At 35.1% G+C, this 22795-nt stretch overlaps 1 protein-coding gene across 1 annotated transcript in view; it reads right to left on the reverse strand.

The window, feature by feature from the left end:
- The window catches only part of KCNH8 (potassium voltage-gated channel subfamily H member 8), a 383990-nt gene that overhangs the window by 63074 nt on the left and 298121 nt on the right, over positions 1–22795 (reverse strand). Inside the window, exons 9-11 of the mRNA XM_023207239.2 lie at positions 11372–11571; positions 9969–10218; positions 4409–4623 (exon numbers count right to left, since the gene is read on the reverse strand). Of these exons, the coding sequence (XP_023063007.1) occupies positions 4409–4623; positions 9969–10218; positions 11372–11571 (665 nt within the window). The remainder of the gene's footprint in view (positions 1–4408; positions 4624–9968; positions 10219–11371; positions 11572–22795) is intronic.

Genomic DNA, 22795 nt, shown 5'->3' on the forward strand with positions numbered 1-22795 from the left:
GTCATTAGAATACAAGTTCCCCTGAAAGTCACAGTATGCTTGGGGAGGGCACAAGACTTTTCCGCTAGGTACAAAGTTATAGAAAGAGAAGTCCAAACTTAATCTAGCCCTTAGATGGCATAGTATCCCCTAGACTCTCAGTTATATATAATAGAAGTTCTGAGAGATAAAACATCAGGAAGTATAAAACAATGAAGGTCCCATCTGCCTTTAAAATGTAACTCATATGGAGTCCCCTTTGAAAAGAAGCAATACTTTTGGTTCCAGTCATAATGAAGTAACTTATATTGAACTAACCCAACCAAAAGTAATTATCAAACTAGACAAAATTAATAAAATAATTGTGCATTAGTCTGTTCTTGTGCCACTAATAAAAACATACCTGAGACTGGGTAATTTATAAAGGAATGAGGTTTAATTAAGTAAGGTCTCAGGAAACTTACAATCATGGCAGAAGGGGAAGCAAACACGTCGCTCTTTACATGGCAGCAGGAAGAAGAAGAATGAGTGTCCCGTGAAAGGGGAAGCCCCTTATGAAACCATCAGCTCTTATAAGAATTAACTCACTATCACAAGAACAGGATGAGGGAAACTACCCCCATGATTCAATTGTCTCCACCTGGTTCCTCCCATAATATGTGGGGATTATGGGGACTACAATTCAAGATGAGATACACAGTCAACCCATATCAAACTGCTTGAAGGAATTTGAGAGGAATCAACTCGGATAAGACTTACAGGACTGTGATCTCTAAGAAAAGAGAACTGTACCAATGAGAGCATCACATTTGGCTAGGTATTTTTCTATAGGCATTTGCTATTTCATTGTAAGGTGGAATAGAAGAGATGAGAAAGGAACATCCTTACCAACTAAGGAGACAGAGAAGTTCAGGTAAACCAAAGCATAAAGGATTTGAGGAATATAATACCAGAGAGAAGTAAACTGCATTGATGTTCCCTTTAAGGCATTAGTCAACTCCTAAGCTGAATAGCAAGAGGTAGTACTCTAAGAAACAGATTAAAAATAGCACGTAGAAGGCTAAATTGCAGGATAGAGATTTCAGCAGTCATGTGGTGTTGGGGAGATGGAGGCTGGAGCTCAAGCTCTGCTAAATAGGAAGAGCCTTGGTAAACATACTATGGTTTGAACTGAGATTCCAGAAAAGCTGTTTTAGGAGTAAAGGCTAGACCTGAGGATTGAGGGCAAAATTGAAATATGCCAGCTTAACAAAGCCTAAAATAAACTATGGGCAGCGCAAGTTGGTTTGCTGTTACTCTATCTGCCTGTGAAAAGAAAACCTTATTTTGAGGAAAATAACATGAACAATCTTTAATAATCAACATCTACAGTTAAACAAAATTCTGAAACCTGCTTTTCCTTTTTTAAAAAGAGACCTAAATGACCAAAGAAGAACAAATGACTGAAAGAGAGAGACAGAAAAAGAGAAAAATAACAGACAATGGAAATAATTCCACAGATAATTCAGGTATACAGGGATTTTTAAATTACTATAATTAATGTTCTAGAAAACAGAAAAAGAATCATGAAAATTTTATCTAAGATAAAAATTCCTTTTCCACATACAGAAGAATAAAATTAGATCTTTATGTTACACCATATACAAACATAAATTCAAAATGAATAAAGACTTAAATGTAAGAACTGAAGTTACGTAACTCTAAAAGAAAGCATAGGGGAAAGCTCCATGACATTGGTCTGGACAATGATGTTTTTGGATATGACTCCAAAGCACAGGCAACAAAAACAAAAACAGACAAATTGAATTATATCCAATTAAAAAGCTCTGCACAGAAAAGGAAACAATCAACAGAATCAACAGACAATCTACAGAATGGGAGAAAATATTTGCAAATCATACATCTGATAAGGAGTTCATATGCAAAATACATAAGAAACTCAAACAACTGAATAACAACAACAACAACAAACACCTGATTTTTAAAATAGACAAATGACCAAAATGAACTTTTCTCAGAAAAAGACATGCAAAAGGCCAACAGTTATGTGAAAATATGCTCAATATTGCTAACCATTAGGAAAATGCAAATTAAAACCACACCTCTTAGAAGGGCTATTTAAAAAAAAACAACAAAGATAAATTTTGGCAAGGATGTGAAGAAAAAGGAACCTCTGCACACTGTTGGTGCAAATGTAAATCAGTATAGCCACTATGGAAAACAGCAGGGAAGTTCTTTTAAAAAATTAAAAATAGAAGTACCATATGATCTGGAAGTCCTAATACTGGGTATATATCCAAAGGAATGAAATCAGTATCTTAAAGAGATATGCACTCCCATTTTCATTGCAGCATTATTCATAACAGCCAAAATACAGAATTAACCTAAGTGTCCAACCTAAGTGTCCAACAACAGACAAATGAATAAAGAAAATGTGGTATATATACACAATGGAATACTATTCAGCCTTAAAAAAGAAGAAAATCCTGTCATTTGCAGCAACATGGATGAAACTGGAGGTCATTATGCTTAGTGAAATAAGCCAGGTATAGAAAGACAAATACTACATGATCTCAGTTATATACTGAATCTAAAATACCTTGAACTCAAAGAAGCAGAGAGTACAATGATGGTTACCAGGAGGTGGGGCTGGAGATCCAGGAGAGATTAGAAAGATGTTGCTTAAAGGACATAGAGTTTAAGTTAGGAGAAATAAGTTCAAGAGATCTGTTGTACAACATGGTGACTCTAGACAACAATGATATATTATACGCTTGAAAATTGCTAAGGGAGGAGATTTCAAGTGTTCTCACCACAAATAAATGATAAACACGTGAGGAAATGCATACATTAATTAGTGTGATTTAGTCATTCCAAAATCTATATATATTTCAAAACATCATTTTGTATGCCACAAATTTTTTAAAAAGACAAGGATCCTTAATAAGTCAAATGAAATAAAATAGAGATTGAGATCCAATATTTCCCACTTTCTATGCTGAGGAATATTAGCGATTTTTCTCTCTTTGTTAACTTCTTCTTCTTTTTGATTACTTCCACCCCCTAACTCACCCTCGATTTTCAAAACAGTTGTCATTTTATGCTGTTGTGGAGAGGACAGAAGACAACTATAGTTTTAAAATTCAATCTACTGATTTTTTTAAAAGACATGAACATGATTTCAAGAAGAGGCAACATATTTAACAGAAACAATACATGTTTTAAACTCTGATACCTATGTTGAAACTCTGACCCAGCCACCTGCAAGTTTGTGTGAACTTACACACGACTTAACCATTCTGAATTTGTTTTCTTTTCCATAAAAACAGATCAAGACTTACCTTAAAGATTTGTCTTAAGCAATAAATGAGATGCTTTACATAGGTAGGGTGCTTAACACATAAAACGTAGCCAGTAAATGTTGGTACCTCCTCTGCTGTTTGCTATCAACAATGGAGAGAAGCATATATGCAAAACTGGTAATCTTGAACCTCAGAATGGGATATTATCTACGTATTTACTGTCATTAGATAGCCCCAACCAAGATAAAATAATACACAATTTAAGTTTTCTTTCTACCTTTCACAGCAGAGAATATTAATGATTGACATGAGTATCTGCACAGTATGGGTTGGTCAAAACAATAGCTTCTTAAGTACACGGGGGAAAAAAATCCAGAGTTACAAATATCCGGGACAAAGCTCAAGACAGCACATAAAGGCTTGTTGTTACACAATGCTATGCATGCCTTGGCTTGCCTTTCAACAATCATTCCTATTAAATCATGTGTCTCTCTGAGACATCTAATGAAGTCATGTTCACGATCGGCTTAATCACAGGATGCAGTATAGTACATATTTTGACAGGAAAGCTGTTTGTCTAATACGAAACTTGCAGCAAATATATAATTGCACAAAATGTTGATTATGCTTTCAGTGTGACAATCCTTGGCTTGAATCCTTTTATGCATATTTATTCACTTTAAGATAGACTGTTTTGTGTACCATTAAATAAAAGATTATTTTTAAGCAAAATCTATGTCAAGCAATTGGAGTAGTGAACAATTACAAACACAGCAAACTGAACCATATACTTCATCTGGAAATCTTTAAATTCTGGAGAAATCACACATCTCTACCTAATGTTATATATAATTGAAATCAATTGTAGTTATAAGTATGTGAAAATAACCAAGAAAGAAACTGAGTTGAGAAGTCATTCATGAAAAATATTTTCCTAGAATGTTAATAACAGACTCTAGGTTTGGCTTCTAGCTAATTATTTAACTGCTTAACTGGTGGCTGAATATTCATGTCTTAGATATTCAGAGAGTTTTTAAGGTGAGGTCGTGACATCTGCCTTTGCTGTTATAAATGATCTCCAGGCCCAATATTATTAGGTTTCAGCACTAATTAGAAATGAGACTTACATCACTCTCATGACCTTCTCGAAGGTTGTATGTGAGGTCATGCTGAATGTCTTCCACAAATTTGTGAGCATATTCTGGGTAAAGGTCTAGCACTTCAAAGAGTCCTTTGAGGATGATGCACTGGAGATCACAGTAGGTTAAAGCCTTTACATCTGCATTGGTCTTGATCACTTGGTCCTTAATTGATAGATTTGCTCCAATTAAATCCCCTTTCCCTAGAAAGAGAGAGAGAGATCACTTTCAAAAAAAGCAAGCTTAGGACTGATAACCTCATTTGACTCACAAGCTTCATATTTCAGTGAGATTACACTGAAAAGAGAAAAACGTTTACCTTGGGTCAGGGCTTTTCAACTTTGGCATACAATAGCATCATACCTGGGCTTTAGCTTTTATTTGTTTTATGGCCATTATGCTCCATTTCATAAATAACCAACAACTAACAAATTTTAACTAACAACAACAAGCAGCAAGCAAGCTATATCTTTGGAATGTTATTAGGACAAATGGCCTCTACTTCCCATTCAACAATTTTTTTTAACTTTTAAATTTTTTATTGTACCCAGTGTTGTTTAAAATTTTTATTTTTTATTGTGCCCAGCATTTGTGGAAGCAAAGTCGCTGGTATGTAGCAGGCTTCAATACAAGTCTGTTTTATCAGATTTGACAGTAAAAGGAAGCATGTCAAATTGACTATGAATACCTGAGTTTTTAATAAATATGCATGTCGAACAAAAACATAGTTTTAAAATTATTATATTAAAACTAGGGATTATCTTCAAGTTAACACTGGACTTAAACCTTGAAATTTAGCCTATTTTGGTAGAAGAAAAAATAGACTAAAATCTACATTTATAGACACTAGGAATAGTACATAGCCAGATGGTATGGAAGAATTTAAGTCTGATTTATTGCTGTCAATATTGCTAAACTTGGAAATTTTGTTTCTTGTGTATTTCATTAGAAATCTAACTTGCTGCTCAAAACTCAAAGTTGGGTACTGATGCAGGATGTAAATATAGCCAGGATGTTTTGAATACGGCAAATTTTAAAATTTTGTATATTTGAGGAGAATTTATCACGATGCGGTGTCTTGCACAATAAACATTCACATTCTCTGTGAAGCAACTAGTGTCTGCAATAACTTTAGGGTCATCATACTTTCATACTTTGGGTTGCCATGGTATGGCTATTTCAGTCACAATGACACTAGCTATAAAAACAGCACCAACATCCTGCCAATCTTGGCATCCTAGAAAGAATTCCACTTTATTTATTCGTTCAATGAATATTTATGGGGAACTGACAACGTGTGCTGGACCTTGTATTGAGTCCTGGCAAGCAGGTACTGATGAATACCATGTTGGTATTCACCTCATTACCTAAAACTACCTCACTAATTTTGCAGTCTTGTGGACTTCTTATTGTCTAGATTTAGGACCTTTAGTTAAGTTTTTAAGTAACTTTGGGTCTCAGTATCCTTATTTCTCAAAGATGAGAAAGATTTCCTTGTGGGCTCCATTTTTCAGCATTATACTATTGATCTTTGCTAATCAGTTACTCTTTCATTGAAACACATATGGTGATAGGATGCATCTGCAATCCACCCAGGTTAGAGCTATAACTTACGTTTAGTTATAATTAGGCAGACTAATGTTCTGTTGAGAGTACATTTATTCATGCTTTGCCATTTTCTTTTAAAACAATGAAGAAATTGGTCGGGGAGACACTATTACCTGGACATGAAATCAAGGCGTACAAGGCAAACGAATTCTAGCCCCATAACAAATTCCTGCCCCTACCCTTTCCAGGTATCAGATTAAGAAATGTTTGCACATATTGACTGGACAAGAAAGTTGCTAGAATAAGTTTATGCTTGGACAGCTGTTGTTGTGAAGAAGAAGAACATTAATTGTTTTCATTGGCAGAGTGAACATGTGCTAAATATCTACAGTTCAAGTATAATGTCACGTACTTGCTAAGTTTATCAAAGTAGTATTGATTTGAATTAGCCCTATAAGGCAATATTGCCATAGGGAAAGTAAAATACTCAATCTTTATTGAAAGAATGTTAATCACAGAAAGTAAATATTAATCTTTTATTGTCTTAGTTTGAGGTTAGCCCCAGTACCATATACCAGTGTTTAGAATGGTCATGCAGCAATATGCACTTTTGATGTATACATGGGTGAGGCAAAGATGTGAAAATGTTACCCATGTTAATCACATTTTATGGAGAAACTTGGGGCCAGGAGCAAAAGATAATGAATTAAATATTTCAGCCATAAGTAGTTTTTTAAAAAATGTAACAAGAAATATCCAACTGAATCATATTTGACTAGCGATGGAAGTTACACAGAAGCCACTAAATTTGTACTTATTGTGTTCTAGTGTCATAGATGATGTCTTCATATCCTATTCCTAAAACTGTTGATAGCTACCAATATTTAGAATACACCACAATTATAGAAAAATCCACATTATATCTGTTTGGAATGAAATAAGATTCTAAGGAAAAAGTCTAGATGCCCTCTTAAAAACAGGCTGAATCCTTAGGCAGGCTACAAAACATTTCGTGGTACTAAAGAAAAATCAATAAAAAATATTTTATGATTAAGGTTAAGTTTTTGAAGCAAATTAAGAATAACTGTTAATTCTAATTTAGAATAACAAGATGATAGGGTGACTGGCCTTTAACTTCACAAAGTTGAGAAGAGGCCAGGAAGAGTGTTAAATTCTCCCCTTAAGAAAGAAAACACACACACACACACACACACACACACACACACACACACACACACAGGGAGCCTTGCTCTAATATCGAGTTACTCTAGTATTGAGCTTTACTCTAATATTGATAAAGAAATGACCACATTAATAGTAAACTCTGAGTTGCCATTCCATGACTTTCTATTAAGGAGAAAAACATAAGAGAATGAGAAAAGAACAGAGTCACAAATTTGAAAGACAATCCCTACCTTTACTCTAAGTGGTAAACAAGTCAACATGAAGCAGTGAAAAGCATATGGGTCTTGCATCATTCACTAGTGTCTATCTCTTCACCTTTAATCTTGGAAATAATCATACTGTCTTAGTCTATTCAGGTTGCCATACTGTATACTGGGCAGCTTATAAACAAAAAAATTATTTCTCATAGTTCTAGAGGCTGGTGTCTGGTAAGGGCTCACTTTGTGATTCACAGATGGCACCTTTTCATTGTGTCCGCAAGTGGAAGAAAAGGCAGGGTAGTTCTCCTGAGCCTCTATTATAAAGACATTAATCCCATTCACGAGGGCTGTGCCCTCATCACCTATTCACCTTTTCAAGGCCCTACCCCTAATACCATCATATTGGGGATTAGGTTTTGACATATCAATTTTGGGGGGAGGCAGACATTCAGATCATAACCCACAAATAATAAGGTTGCAAGATTTAAATTCAATAATGGGCATAAACACCCAGATCATATGAGGGATTCAATACATATTAGTTCTCTTTTTCTCTTCCAAAATATAATCTATTTTGAAGCTTACTAGCCAGAATCCATTGATAGAAGGCCTACAATGATTATATAGAATAATGTCTTTTTTTAATTTGCATAAATTTAAGGAATACAAGTGCAGTTTTGTTACATAGATATATTGTCTAGTGGTGAAGTCTGGACTTTGAGTGTAACCATCACTTGAATGGTGTACCCTGTATCCATTAACTTATTTTCATCCCTCACCCCCCTCCCCCAGTCTTCCACTTTTTCTAGTCTCCAGTGTCTATTATTCCACACTCTATGTCCATCTGTACACTTTATTTACCTCCCAATTATAAGTGAGAACATGTAATATTTGACTTTCTTTTTCTGAGTTATTTTACTTAAGATAATGGTATCCAGTTCAATTCACATTGCTGCAAAACACATGATTTCATTCTTCTTTATGGCTGAATAGTATTCCATTGCATATATGTACCACATTTTTAATCCATTCATCCATTGATGAACACTTAGGTTGATTCCATATTGTTGCTATCATAAATAGTGCTGTGATAAACAAATGAGTGCAGGGTTTTTTTTTTAATTAGAAAGATAGACATTGTTTAGACACGGAAGGAATGTTGAATACAGAATCCAATGTCTTAGGTTAGCCTTGACTTTAGAAAAATCAGAGAAAATACCTTCGCCATCTGTCTTTCTGTGTTGTAAAGGCTTAAATGAGACCTTGTGTGTGAACACACTTTGCAAGTAGTTGTTTACAAAAATAAGGTTCTTAAAAATTAAAAATAAAAAGGTACTGAATTTACCCCCCTTTTATTAGCACAAACTCTAAATATTTGTGTTTTATATTGGTGTTTGAAATACATCCTGAATTCACCTGCCTCTCACCATCATTACTACCACCTTGGCTGGTCTCAGATCCCATCATATCCTTCACTTCAGTTTAATTTTCATGTAGTCAAGGATTTTGACCATTTTCTTTTTTGCTGCATTATCAGTGTTTAGACCGATACTGGATTCATTCATAGGCCCTCAATAAACGTTAGGTGAATAAACAAACAAAAATTACAGTTTTTTTTTTTTTTTTTTTTTTTGAGACACTGTCTCTCTCTCTCTCTGCACTTAGGTTGGAGGCAGTGGCACTATCTTGGCTTGCTGCACCCTCCACCTCTCAGACTCAAGCGATCCTCCCATCTCAGCCTCCCAGGTAGCTGAAACTACAGGATCCTGCCACCATGGCCAGGTCATTATTTGTACTTTTAGTAGAGACAGGGTCTGTCCATGTTGCCCAGGCTGGTCTTGAACTCATGGGCTCAAGCAATGCACCTGCCTCGTCTCCAAAAGTGCTAGGATTACAGGCATGAGTCACCGTGCCCAGCCCAGAGTGACCTTTAAAATAGCCCCACATAAAATTGTAAACAGGATTTTGTATACATTAACTCTGCATGCTGTTTTTGTCAACTGCCCTTTGTATTTCAATGAAGACCAATTACATATTAATATTGTGAGTCAGCTCCGTGGCACAAAATTTTCACAATATATCTTGTAAGTTTTCTTTAAGAAAGTAAAAAGAGCCTATAGTCACCTTGACATTATTAGGTTAATGACGGCTATGAGAGCTTATTCTTGAAACACAGTCACCTTTGCTCTATTTCTAGCACAGACACAATTTAGTTTTTGTGTTCTCTAAATTAATTTTCCACAAAAATAAATGCCCTCTTAAAACGGAGCAGCTATTTCACCAGAAGGGAGTATCTATCATGATTTATAATTTGGCTTTAGCAATCAAAAATAACTGAGCTTATTTTCTTACTAGGTGATCTGGGCTTGTTAACTCAAGAACTAGTTATTCATGTCTAAAATGGAGATCATATTTATACTACTGTTTTTTTTTACAAGAATTAAATAATATGTTGGATATAACACTTAGGCAAACTAAACTCATATGAAGAATACTCCTGAGTTCACGTCTTCATCTATTCTTTTCCTACTCTCAATAGCACTTTTTCCCTGTTTCATCTTCTTAATTTATGCTCCAGAGTCAAACTTCATACAAGTTTTTCAATTCAGACCTACCAAGAATAGCCAGCACCATGCTGTCTTTAAGAACTTCCATGGAGCCCGAGCATACAAAGTAGATGGCCTGCAAAGCATCCCCTTGACGCAGCAGATACTCCCCCGGAGCACAGAAAGAGGTTTTGATGTGTAGAGACAGAGACCTGAGGCAGCCCCGGCTGGCACATTCAAAAAGGGACAACTGTAAGATCTCCTTGTTCAAGTGCATAGTGATGTCAGAACGCAGTTCATCTGGAAAGTCTTTCAAAAGCTGTCAGAGAAGATGAAGGAGGAAATCAAATTGGGGTAAGTGTAGTCTAACTGATTTACTTTGCAAGACTGCAGGGATGCTCTTCCTACTGTCTCCTGCTGTTTGGCCATCCAGCATACAGAAGAGGAAATCTAAGTATGTATAATCCTGGAGAGATTTTTCAGTGACTGTGATTTCAATTATGTGCTACTAAATAATCAGCTGATAAGAAGTTGGAGAAAGAGAACAAATTAAGAAAATTGCTCTAGCAGGAAAACATATAATGACTCATTGTGACTTGCTTCTCACAGAGTCCTAGTCAGGACATAAGATATGGAATTTGTATCCACTGGTGATTATATGAAGAGAGGAGAAACCAATTAATCACTACTAAAACGTTGGTTACAGGTTTGGTTGGTGGGTTGATGAAATGGTTGGTTGATTTATATAATATCTTTTTTTTTTTTTTTTTTGAGATGGAGTCTCGCTCATCGCCCAGGCTGGAGTGCAGTGGTGTGATCTTGGCTCACTGCAAGCTCCACCTCCCGGTTTCACCCCACTCTCCTGCCTCAGCCTCCCGAGTAGCTGGGACTACAGGCGCCCGCCACCATGCCCAGCTAATTTTTTGTATTTTTAGTAGAGACTGAGTTTCACCGTGCTAGCCAGATGGTCTCCATCTCCTGACCTCGTGATCTGCCCGCCTGGGCCTCCCAAAGTGCTGGGATTACAGGCGTGAGATATATACAATACCTTTTTTAAAGTGGCAGTCTGGGGTGTTTCTGGAAGTATAAACATAACCCCTTTGATGGAATTTTTTAACTTTATTGATGTTAAAGGGAAACAGAAACTTGATTCATATAATTATCCCAGATTACACCATTAAATTGTCGTAAGAATTGATTCCTTCGAAAAGAGATGATAAGAAGGAAAGTAAGTCCACCTGATTGAACAAGCAGCAAGTTAATATAAAACTTTGGTCAATCCAAATTGGCATTGTGAAAACACAAGCCAAAGCAAGCGAAAGAAGATGGATTGGAATTCATGAATAATTAAAAAAATAAAGGAATAAAGAAGTTAGTATGCTTTTCACTTCTGATACCTGCATTAGAGCATCTTGCTTTTACCTTAGAATATGTGCTTTCTGCCTGAAAACAACATGAGAAATGAACATTACCTCATTTGAATCTATTCCATTGTTGACTGACCAGGTTGTTTGAAAATATTCGAGCATCCTCTGCTTGAGTTGTTGGGGCAGGTGATGGACACGGATGAAATCTTTCAGATCCTTAGTTCTAGTGTGATAGAGGGACCATCTGGAGTACATCCTCTGTATGATTGCTGTCACGTTTCCAAACACCAAGGCATGCATCAAGGCTAGAAAGAACAACACAGTATACAATGGAAGAGAAATATGACAGTGGGGCCCACCACTTAAATCTAATTTACAGTCTATCCTGGATCAGAGCAGAATGTGCTTCTATGGCCATGTTGATACAGCTATTTTGGTACAAGCATTTTGGTACAGACACTGTATCACAGGTTACATCCTGAAGCAATCACTTTGATTCCATATGGCTTGATCAGAGTAAAAATATCTTTAAAAATACTCAATGATATGCAAAATAGGCCTCTTTGATTTACATTTAATCTGTTAGCTGCCGTTCTGGTTATGATAAACTTTTATTTGAACTTGATTTACATCTATATTATTTTAGTAGTTGTGTATAGTTTAATAGTTACAATAAAATGGTTTTCATAGTTTGATAGAATAAGCTATAAAATTATAGTTTAATAATTACTTTTATTATAGTAATGAATGAAATAAATTTTTGAAGTAAGTCTACTTTAGTTAGCCTTTGTGGGAATTTTAGTCTCACCCCCTCAAAAAGCCGTCATGTAAACTTTGCTTTAGAATATTAAATATGATAAATTTATATTAATGCAGATATGAAGGAAGTTGTAAAAAATGTAATTGAGGATTTCTTGAGCAGTGTGAAGCTCCAATACCCACTCCAACCCTAGCTCTGCAGTTACTTTAATTTTGAGGGAGATATCGGAAAATCTGAGACCATTCAAGAAACAAATGAATTCACAGAGAAAAAGAGGTATTCTGCATAGAGTCATTGTTGCCACCATGAGATGCACCAGCAGGGTGTATATATATATATGGGGCTCTTGTTTTAATGAGGTTTGTCAGCCAGATAGTATTTAACCTCCACTTACTTGCTAAGCCTGCCCTTTGAGCCTGTCTCAAACCTACCATCAAAGTGTAATGACATGAAAAATTTTGTTCACCAGAATTTGAGGGCATATGGATATTTAGGGTGGGTATTTCTTCTGGAGAACAGTAGAGTGAAAGGATGGACCTCATTTTCCAGGAATTACTCACTTTGGGAAGCAACTAGGTATCATTAAGACATAGAAGGCATGACAGGATTTTGCACTCACTAGTCATTAGCAGAACGAAACTGAAATGGTTTCTAAACAGACACCAGCAGATAATCCAAGAAGGCCTTGGACATACCTGGAGCTGTGAAACTGAGAGAGAGATGAGGGCCAAGCACATGCGTATTTATGGAGAAGTCAACTCTAAGTAATATTCAGATTTTATCCCTGATCCTTATTCTGGGACAGGATTAGGAATGAGGCATGAAGCTTATTAGTTGGGTAAAATCATCTGTTTCAGTAATTTGGGGCTTTAAAAAAGACTAAACATTTAGTAGCTTGTCTATTAGGATCTATCAAAATGTACATGTATCAAAACCTCAGTGCCCAAGGAGCTATGTTGATAATTTCTTAGCATCATAATGGATACATTAGTGCAAATATGTCAACATATTATTACTTCTATCTTCCTATTTCAAGACCTCCCCAATTCAAATCTTGTGTCCCTACATTTATCAGAAATTACCAAACACTGGCATACTAACTTAATTCTAATCTCACAGTGGAATTAAAATTCTTTACCAGGTAATACATAATTTCTCTATGGAATAAGGGTCACTATGTCTATAAAATTACTCCCTTCATAACAAGACCTCAGTATTTTGGAAAAGTTACTAGAATAGGGTTAAACTTAGGGTCTATGTACATGAAGCAATGTAATGTTGCAGAGAGAATATGAACTTCAGAATCAGACAGATCTGGATTTGAATACTGATTTTGCTACTTCTTAATTGTGTCAACTTGGTAAGTTACATAACTCCTTTAAACAGATTCATGTTAAGTGGGCATAGTCATTATGTTAAATAGCCCTTACTCATAGAGCTATTTCAAGATTTAAAGACATATGTATGTTTTAAAAAGTCCCTAGTCTATGTATGAAAAACAGTATTTGCTCAATTTATGTTAATTTTCCTTATGAAAGCTGAAATTTAATGAAATTTCAGCATGCTCAATGCAATTAAATTTGGGGAAAATGACTCAGATTTAAGGTTTTCCTGCAACCTCATAAATAGTAAAGAGTGGCTCTTAGTAGACATAACTTATTGATAAAAGAAATTCAAAACATACTCAATAAATGCTTGATACATGCAAGAATGTGTAAGTATGTATTATTCCTAAATATTCAAAAATGAGATGTGTTCCAACAGGTCAAAAATATTCCATGAAAAATATATATCATGTAGCAACTAAATGTTGGATTCGTTCTTTATAGATTCTAAATAGAGGTTCATTCTTCTGTATTGTTTTAGAAGCACAGCAGTTCTGATGCTTAAGTCTTTTATCTGGAAGATAAGAGCTCTACTTACAATAAACACTCAAAGAAAAGAACTGATTCTGCTCCAAGTCAAAGAAATTAAACATTGATTTCAGGCTCCCTTAATATACTTATGGGCTAAGTGTTTGGAAGCCCTACCCTCTTTAACACTATGTAATCGTCTTTTCGTGGAGATTAAATCGAGTACAGAGAACAATTCTGTTTTATTTTAACACTGCTTTCCTTAATTATGTGTATGATTTTAACCTTGCTTTGCTTAATTATAATGTGTAAAGCACTTAAAGTAAGAGAAGTAATATGTTCAGATTATTTAACATCCCAGTTGTATTTTATTAGTAAAATGAATTACTGGATTAATTATAGCATTCATAAGTGTTATTGAAAAGTACTAGTCTATGTCTGAGTCATCACAATTTCAAAGTCTCATTTCAGCATAGATAACTATTTCTAATTTAAGTAGTTAAAAAAATAAAATTCTGGTCCTCATAGTCTTTCATTTTCCAAAGTTATTATGACCATTCTGTCACTGGTTATCGTTTCACCCTGGCAAAGAGTGTGTAACTGTCAGGAGAAATCATTCCATCTGCTATGAAAGTCTGACTCAAGAACTTCTATATCCAGGTCAGTATGGAAGTTATTACTTACTTTTCCTTTATTTCTAGCAAATTTGATGTATATAATTCTTGAGTGTTCGACCTGCTGAGTGTGTGGGCGTCTCTTTTTTGTGTGTGTAGGAGTTTTGCATAAAATGCATTTTGTAAAATTTCATCTCAGTATCAGGTCCTGGAATGAACTTCAACAATTGGCATCTAAGAAGAAAGTAAGTGGTTCTCAAATGAAAGAAGCGCTTCTGTAGAACTCCCTGGACTTTTCTTTCTCTTTCTCTTTCCCTTTGTCTTTTCCTTTCCCTTTTCACTTCCCTTCTCCTTTTTCTTTCCCCTTCTCTTTCTTTTCCTGAATTTTGGACAACACTTATCTCCAGGAGTATAACATCATTGCTAATTACTTTAGCCAACTATTTTGCAGTGGCTTTGGAGGCTAAGTAGGGGGCATTTTCTACTGATATAGAAGGAGGCCAGAGCTCAGGTTTTGGGTAATCTTAGCTGCCCTCCTTCTCTTTCCCACCTCCTCATTGCCCTGGAAATTTCCATTCTTGGTTATAAGTACACTGGCTTGTGGATGGCAGATGGCAGAGAGAATAGAGATGAGAAAAATTTCCTAAATGATGAATTTAAATGGCAGTGCAAAGACATCTTGAGAACAGCCTGAATTTGTGAACACAATAGCTCATCATATGGGCCCAATAAAACTATGTCAGGGTAGTGTGTGTGTATTCAGTGGGGGGGGACCCGAGGGAAGCCTTGATTACTTTGTGATAATAATGCTTCACTGAAACTGAATATGTTCTCAGTGATGAATGATCTTTATTAGGAAGCTTTATCCAACCTCCAAGGCTGTGCTGATGACTCTATCAACTGGGGCAAACTCATTAGGCGACTATAGGCAGTCACTGTTTAGTGTAATAGAATTTTTAAAGACATTAGAAAATCTTTTCTGTATATTTTGTCTGGTTGCAAAAAATATGAATAGTTATACACATATATTTCAAAAAATAGTTACATATGTATGGAAATTCTGGAAAACTGTCTTTTGATAATGAGACTGTGTAATTTTATTTTTGTTTGTTTTCCAATTTTTTCTAAATGTGCATTATAATAGGAAAAAATAGAAATAAAAAAGAGAGAACATCCTCTGCTTAAGTACCTATTTCCATTATTAAACTGTGAACTCCTTGAAAGAAAGTATCATATCTTAGTCATCTTTGTTTCCCCTGCATCTAGCACAGCTCTTGGCATAATTTAAGTATGCCATAAATATTTATGGAACTGAAATGTGCCTCTGGTAGTTTGATACTTTCTTTAAAATGTTTTATAATTGTAAGCAAATGGTTTAGAAAATCTATGATAAATAGTCCAGCCCCAAACTCATCCCTTCATCCCCATCTCACTTGCCAAAATCAACCTTTTAAAATGATTTTTTTGGGGTATTTTTGCAGTTATCACCAAAATGTTGGACAATATAATTGTACTCCATTGCTTGACTCATTATTGTTAAGACAAACCCAAGAACAACCTGATATGAAAGGCAAGAACTTAGCTCACTATTACGCCGCTTCTGAACTCACACTTGATATATTATTTTTAGCTCATCTATTAAAATTTTACAACGTAAAATTAAAATCAAAGATAGATATAGAACAAGTTACCCACTTGCTAAATGTGAAGCTCACTGAGATTTTTCAAAGTAAACATAACTATAGAATCACTACCTCCCACCACCCCAGATGAATAAACCAAATAATAGTATTCTGGAGGCTTCCCTGTATCCCCTTCAATCACTAACCAATCCCTTCACCAAAGGTAACCACAGTTACCAATTATATTACAATTAATAAGCTTTGCCTGTCTATTAACTTTCTCTAAACAAAATCATACAGTATGTACTTTTTTCTGTCTGGCTTCTCTGCTGAGCATTGAGTTTGTAAGATTTGTCCACAAGGTTCCATGACATAGTAGTTCATTTACTTTTAGTATATAATGCTCTCTTGAATAGGTATTTCAAAATTTACTTATTTATTCTCCTATTAATGGACATTTCCAGTTTGAGATTCTTACAAAAAGGCTTTTATAGACATCTATGTATATATCCTGAAGTAGACATGTATGCATTTCCACTGGTTATATATTCAGAAGTGGAATTGTTGAATCACAGAGTAGAGGTATATTCAGATATGGCAGATGTTGACAAAGTTGTATCGACTGACATGCCCATCAACAGTGTAGGAGTGGTCAAGGTTTTCCATTATCCTCTCAAACAGTTAGGGTTGCGGTGTTTTTAAACATATCATTTTGGTGAACATAAAATGGTATCTAATTTTGGTTTTAATTTGCTTGTTTCTAATTAATGATGTTGAGCACTTTTTTATATGTTTGTCATCTACTGTGGTATTGGAAATCTACTTTTCAGGTTTTTTTCCCAAGCTTTTGCCCATTTCAGGGAGTTGATTGATCTTTTTCTCATCGATTTAACAGTTCTTTATATACAGTAGATGAGAGTCCTTTGTCAGATAAACATTTGAAAATATCTTCTCCTATCCTGTAACTTCCCTCTTCACATTTATAATAAGATCTTTTGATACCAAAGAAGTTCTGCAGTTCAATTTATCATTCTTTTCCTTTATGGCTAGGGCTTTTTGTGTCATGATTAGGAAACCTTTGCCAAATCAAAGGTCACAAAAATATTCTCCTGTATTATCTTTTAGAAGTTTTATTGTTTTCCCTCCTAAATTTAGATCAAAATCCACCTGGAATTAATTTTTATGTACAGTTTTAAGAGGGACCAAGGTTGTCTTCCAACAGGTAGACATATATTTGACCCAACAACATTTACTGAAAGTAGCATCCATATCACAAATGAAGTGACAACATATGTGTGACAATAGATGAGTTCAGAAACAGTTCTGAACTCTCTTCTATTTCATTGGCCTATTGGTCTATTATTGGACAAACACCATGCACTCTTAATTACTGTAACTTTGAAATACATTTTGATATCTGTAGCACAAATCTTCCAATTTTGTTTCATGATAGCTTTGACTGGTTTTTGCTCTTTTCCACTGATTTTTAGAAACAACTTGTCAATTTTGAAACACACACACACACACAAACACACATCTACTGGAATTTTTATTGGGATTGCATTGAATCTTTAGATTACTTTGAGTACAACTAGTATTTTCACAATGCTGAGTCCATTGTTAGCAACCATCACCATTGTATATCCTTCCATTATTTTCTCACTAATGTTTTGTAATTTTCTGTATAGAAGTCTTACAAATTTTTAGTTATAATTATTCATAAATATTTAATTATTTGTAATAATTTTTATATTTTATTTCTAAATTGTTACTAGTATATAGAAATGCAATTGATTTTTTGCATATTGATCTTGTGTCCATAAACCTTACTGAATTCACTCATTAATTCTAATATTCATCTGAAGCTACTAGGATTACTTATTTGTTTTGAGTGTTCTCAAAGTTCACATAGTTTTGCCTATGTATAATTTTTAGAAATTATTTTTGCTGTAAATCTCTCTGATTTACAGTTTTAAATATTCCTCCCATATATTAGTGGTTTGTACACTCCATAATTACAGATGCTTATATGGAAGTTTACATGACATCTTAAATGAAAACTTTATGTATATACACACATACATATAAAGTTTATGCTTATATACATATACACACATATATGTGTACATATGTGTGTGTATGTATATGTCTATATATGTCTATATATCTCCATATCTCTATATATCTATATATAGCTATATGTCTATATATATTGATATATATAAGCTTTGCCTATCTATGAACTTTCTTAGCTCTTTACTGTAGCTCACACTGTACCTCTTCAGAAAATCTATATATATCTATATATAGACATATAAAATAAAACCTGTACAACTCCTGTGGAAATTCTGATGGGTTCCCAGAGGACTCCCAGCTGGATCCATTCAGCATTTTTTCATCCGTTTCTTCTCACTGAGCAATATTATCTCTGTCCTTGATAATTATCTGGAGTTTTGCGAGTCCCCTTTCTCATTTAATATTGCTACTGTTTATTTTTCTAGCATACTGCATCCTTGCCACTAGCAATTTCATCAGCCTTGTGTGGCGGATTTCTAGTGAGATACCCTAGACGTAAGTCTATGGTAACGCAGATTTTAGGCTTTTCTTTTTAAAAATGAATTATTTGTTTACATTTATCAAAATTAAGTAAATAAAATAAATTTATAGTACATAGTAAAATGAATATTTTAGAAGAAGTCTGCCAGGTCTTAGTGAGTCCTGGATTTAAACTCACTAAATCTTTCTGCTTTATGTCTAAATTGGGGTATTAATAATCTCTCTCTCACAGTATTATAAGAATTAAATGAACAAAGTGCTCAATAGTGTGAGCTCTTATGATTAATTCTCAACAGTTTACAAGTAATTAGTTAATTAGGAAATATTAAAATGCAGGCATCATTTTTCCTAGCCAGGGTAATTTTCACAATAATATAAAATTATTTCCCCACAAACACAAATATGAAAAGCTTTAACTAATAAATTCAAGTCACTTAGATGCCATTTGACTTTCAAATGAATAGTTTGCTAAGTGCTGCTCAGGTCACCTAAATTTTTTAATGCCACTTACCAATGAGCACTGATTTTGCACTGGGACATTTGCTCAATAAACATTCAACAAACAAGAAACAAAGTGACATTATCCGATTATTTCCTGTACCTTTTGGCCTTTGTGATCAGTGTTGCACCTACCTACAGAGAACAGCGGGGAATAGTTTGTGCATTAACAATTTTTGATTCAGCACTACTCACAATACAGTAAGTGGATCAATAGAGAATAAGCTCAATTATCTTACGGATTTTTTGAAATGTCAAATTAGTAGAATTAAGCTGTGAGCATTTCCCAAAATTATCATCAGGAGTAGAAGAAACATGGGCAAATATTAAATAAGTATAGACTGTGTTTATCTGCAAAATGCTTGTGACTTTGCTTGGCTGAAATATGGGCTATCACAGAGAATGGAAATTATAAAAAGTCATAATGTTGGATATGAAACAGTCATCACAGGGCCTGGCACACTGTAGCTCTTCAGAAAATGAGAATTCCTGTTCTCTGCTCCCTAGGCTGTCACTGCTCTACATCAGCCAAGAGCTTGTTACAGCTGCTGCAGCCCCAGCATGCTACTTCAACAACTGTCCCATGGCACTGTCTTTCCAAGAAACTCTACTGCTTCTGAACTTCCTAGCTGATATGGCACTTAGCATTTACTGCCTGGTATCAGTAAAACTCTTTCCACATGTTTCAGCCTATCTCCTCCAAACTGGATCATAAGCTCTTTGAGGGAACGTTTGTTTTTATACTTCTTTGATTTCACTGCATGCTGGGTGACCAATTGCTTAAGACCCACACACTCATATCACATCTCTCATGCAAGGAAGCCTGTAGGAGCCATCTCCTATTATAAGGTTCAAAACTCAAAGTGATATCTTGAATTAAGGTCATTAAGAGGACATGCTAAAACAGGTTTTGAGGGGAATATTGTGGGGCAGAAAATATTAACAGAACTCTAGCCTAAAAAGAACTCTTAGTTGATCCAGGTAGACTCCAACATCTCCTAATACTCCATCACAGCAGTCTTATGGTTCAGTGAAGTTTCCCTTTACATGTTTAAGGAGAGAAGTAAGTATTCACCTGGGTTCAAACCTTGCGTCTTTACTAAACTGGTTGTGTGGCATTGGAAAGTTACTTTAATTCTCCATACTTTAGATTTGTTATCTGAAAACTGTGGATAATATCAATCTGCATCAGTTGGAAGTTTAGAAGAAAGAAATTATACTAAATACTTCAACAGCAGTAATTCAGTATAGAGAATTGGTTTTCCTGGGGTTTGAAGGCTGAATAAACAAAAAGGAAAAATAGAGGTAACACAGACATAGCAAATGTAGAAGGCTTAATCCTTAGGGCTGGATACACAGAGGGAAGAAGTGCAGTTATCAGAACATAGAAACACAGAGCAGGAGTTGTGAGGAGTGTCAGTGAGCCAGGGTTCTGTCTTTGGACAAGATAGCGCCCCTGACTGATGGAAAATTGTCTGAGGAGGCCCAGTGAGTTTGGTTCTGGAATGAAGGCTGAAACCATCTGCTGCTGCTGAGGTGCCCGCCTCCACTGAGGGAACAGCATGCGCACCACAGCAGGCAGTCCCTTCTCCCCTCCTCCTGCCTGCCAGTCTTCCCTTGGTTCCTCCTATAAGAAAAAGCAACTGAGGTCAGCTGGCGAAGAAGAATGAGTTTTGCTGAGTACAAACCCCAGCATTACAAAGCAAAATAAATAAAGGTGGGTTTGCTGTCCAGAGAAAATAGTATAATAGTCTATTTGTTATAAGAAAAAATAATAATAGTGTCAACCCCATAGATTTGCTTAAAAAATTATGGTATTGTGTTAGAACACTTAAAACAGAGAATGGAACACAAAAACAACTAATGAATGTTCACTATTTATTATTGTATTGGTGTTGTCATATAATAGATATTCAGTAAGTATTTGGTTACACACTTGATATGGTTGTGTCCCCGACCCAAATCTCATTTTGAATTGTAGCTCCCATAATCCCCACATGTTGTGGGGAGGGACCTGGTGGGAGGCAATTGAATCATGGGGACAGGTTTTTCCTGTGCTGTTCTGCTGATAGTAAATAAGTCTCACAAGATGTGATGGTTTTATAAAGGGCAGTTCCCCTGCACATGCTCTCTTGCCTGCTGCCATGTAAAATGTGCTTGTGCTCCTCCATTGCCTTCTGCCATGACTGTGAGGCCTCCCCAGCCATGTGGAACCATGAATCCATTAAACCTCTTTTTCTTTATAAATTGCCCAGCCTTGGGTATGTCTTTATTAGCAGAGTGAGAATGAACTAATACAATATTTGAATACATAAATGGTTGAATCAACCCTGTTATATTCCTTCCTTTCTATTGTGCCGCTATCTAGCTTTTTCTCTTCCTCCTGCTTAAAAAAATTACATGCAATAATTCATGTTATCAAACATTTTCTAAAAAATTATGTAAAATGCTATATAGTGAAAAGTCTTCCTTTGAATCTGCTGATTCTTATTAAAATTTATTTATGCATTAATAAGCAATATACATATGCTGGCTCTCCTTAGCCTGCTTTCTACTGTTAGGGTTTTCTCTACTCTTTTTAAGTTTGTTTCTTTCTGTCTTTGTCACTCACTCTTTTTCTTTCTTTCTTTTGCCTGCCTGCCTTCCATCTTTGATCTCTCTCTCTCTCCTCCCTCTGTCTCTTTTTGTTTTTTCTCTCTGCTTTTGCTTCCTTCCCTTCAGTTTCTTTTGCTTTCCTTCTTTTTATCCTTTATGACTCATTATATTCTTTGCAATGTCTATTCCCTTTTTTCCTTCAATTTTATGTTTGTACATAAGATGGCTTTACTTTTTTCTTTGATATCTTTGCTTAGATACTTCATCTTATCTTTAACCTCTTTTGTTATATCTTTTCTAAGATACTTAGTTTTTGTTTGTGGTCTTCTTTAATAACAGCAATAGCTTTATTAATATATTTTGAATTATTGTCTGTTGTTAGCATGATCTCTGCAAATATGAACAGTTGGTGTGATTCTTTGTGAGTTGAGCCTTCTCTACTTCACCAACTTGCTCACTTGTTGCTCTTACTTGTAATAAAGGAGGGTGATAGCTTTTGCACTTTAGGTTATGAACCTCACACTTAGGAAGTGTATTTTTGCTGATGCTTTCTGAGATTTGACATGCCAGACCCTCCTGTCACATCTTCCCATCTCTCCTCGCATTTGCCATCTATCAGTCTCAGTTTTTGCAGACTTTATGTATATTTATGAATTATAGCTGTCTCTTATTTTAACTGAATATTGAACTTACTGGCTTTAAAAATATTCTTAATGCTTTAAAAATGTGATTTCTTTGAAGAGAAGTATAAAATGCAGACTGCTTCATTATGTTCATATAAGAAATATTTATTCCTGTTTTTGATTGTCATAAAATTCTCTAGAGAGTGTTTTGGGCAAATTTCCTAATTTTTTAATGTTTTGAGCTTTCCAAAGTAAGTGTACTTGGGGCTTTCATTCCAGGAGTGGGGATAGATGTTTGCTGAATCAACCACCCTCTTTCACTGAGTCTCTTATAAAAGAGTTGCCTAGGGAGAGAAGTGCAAAGACCATCTAAATTAAATTTGATTTTTTATTGGGAGAAGTACTGCT

Source organism: Piliocolobus tephrosceles, chromosome 2 (genome assembly GCF_002776525.5).
Source record: "Piliocolobus tephrosceles isolate RC106 chromosome 2, ASM277652v3, whole genome shotgun sequence".
Classification (NCBI taxonomy): Eukaryota; Metazoa; Chordata; class Mammalia; order Primates; family Cercopithecidae; genus Piliocolobus; species Piliocolobus tephrosceles.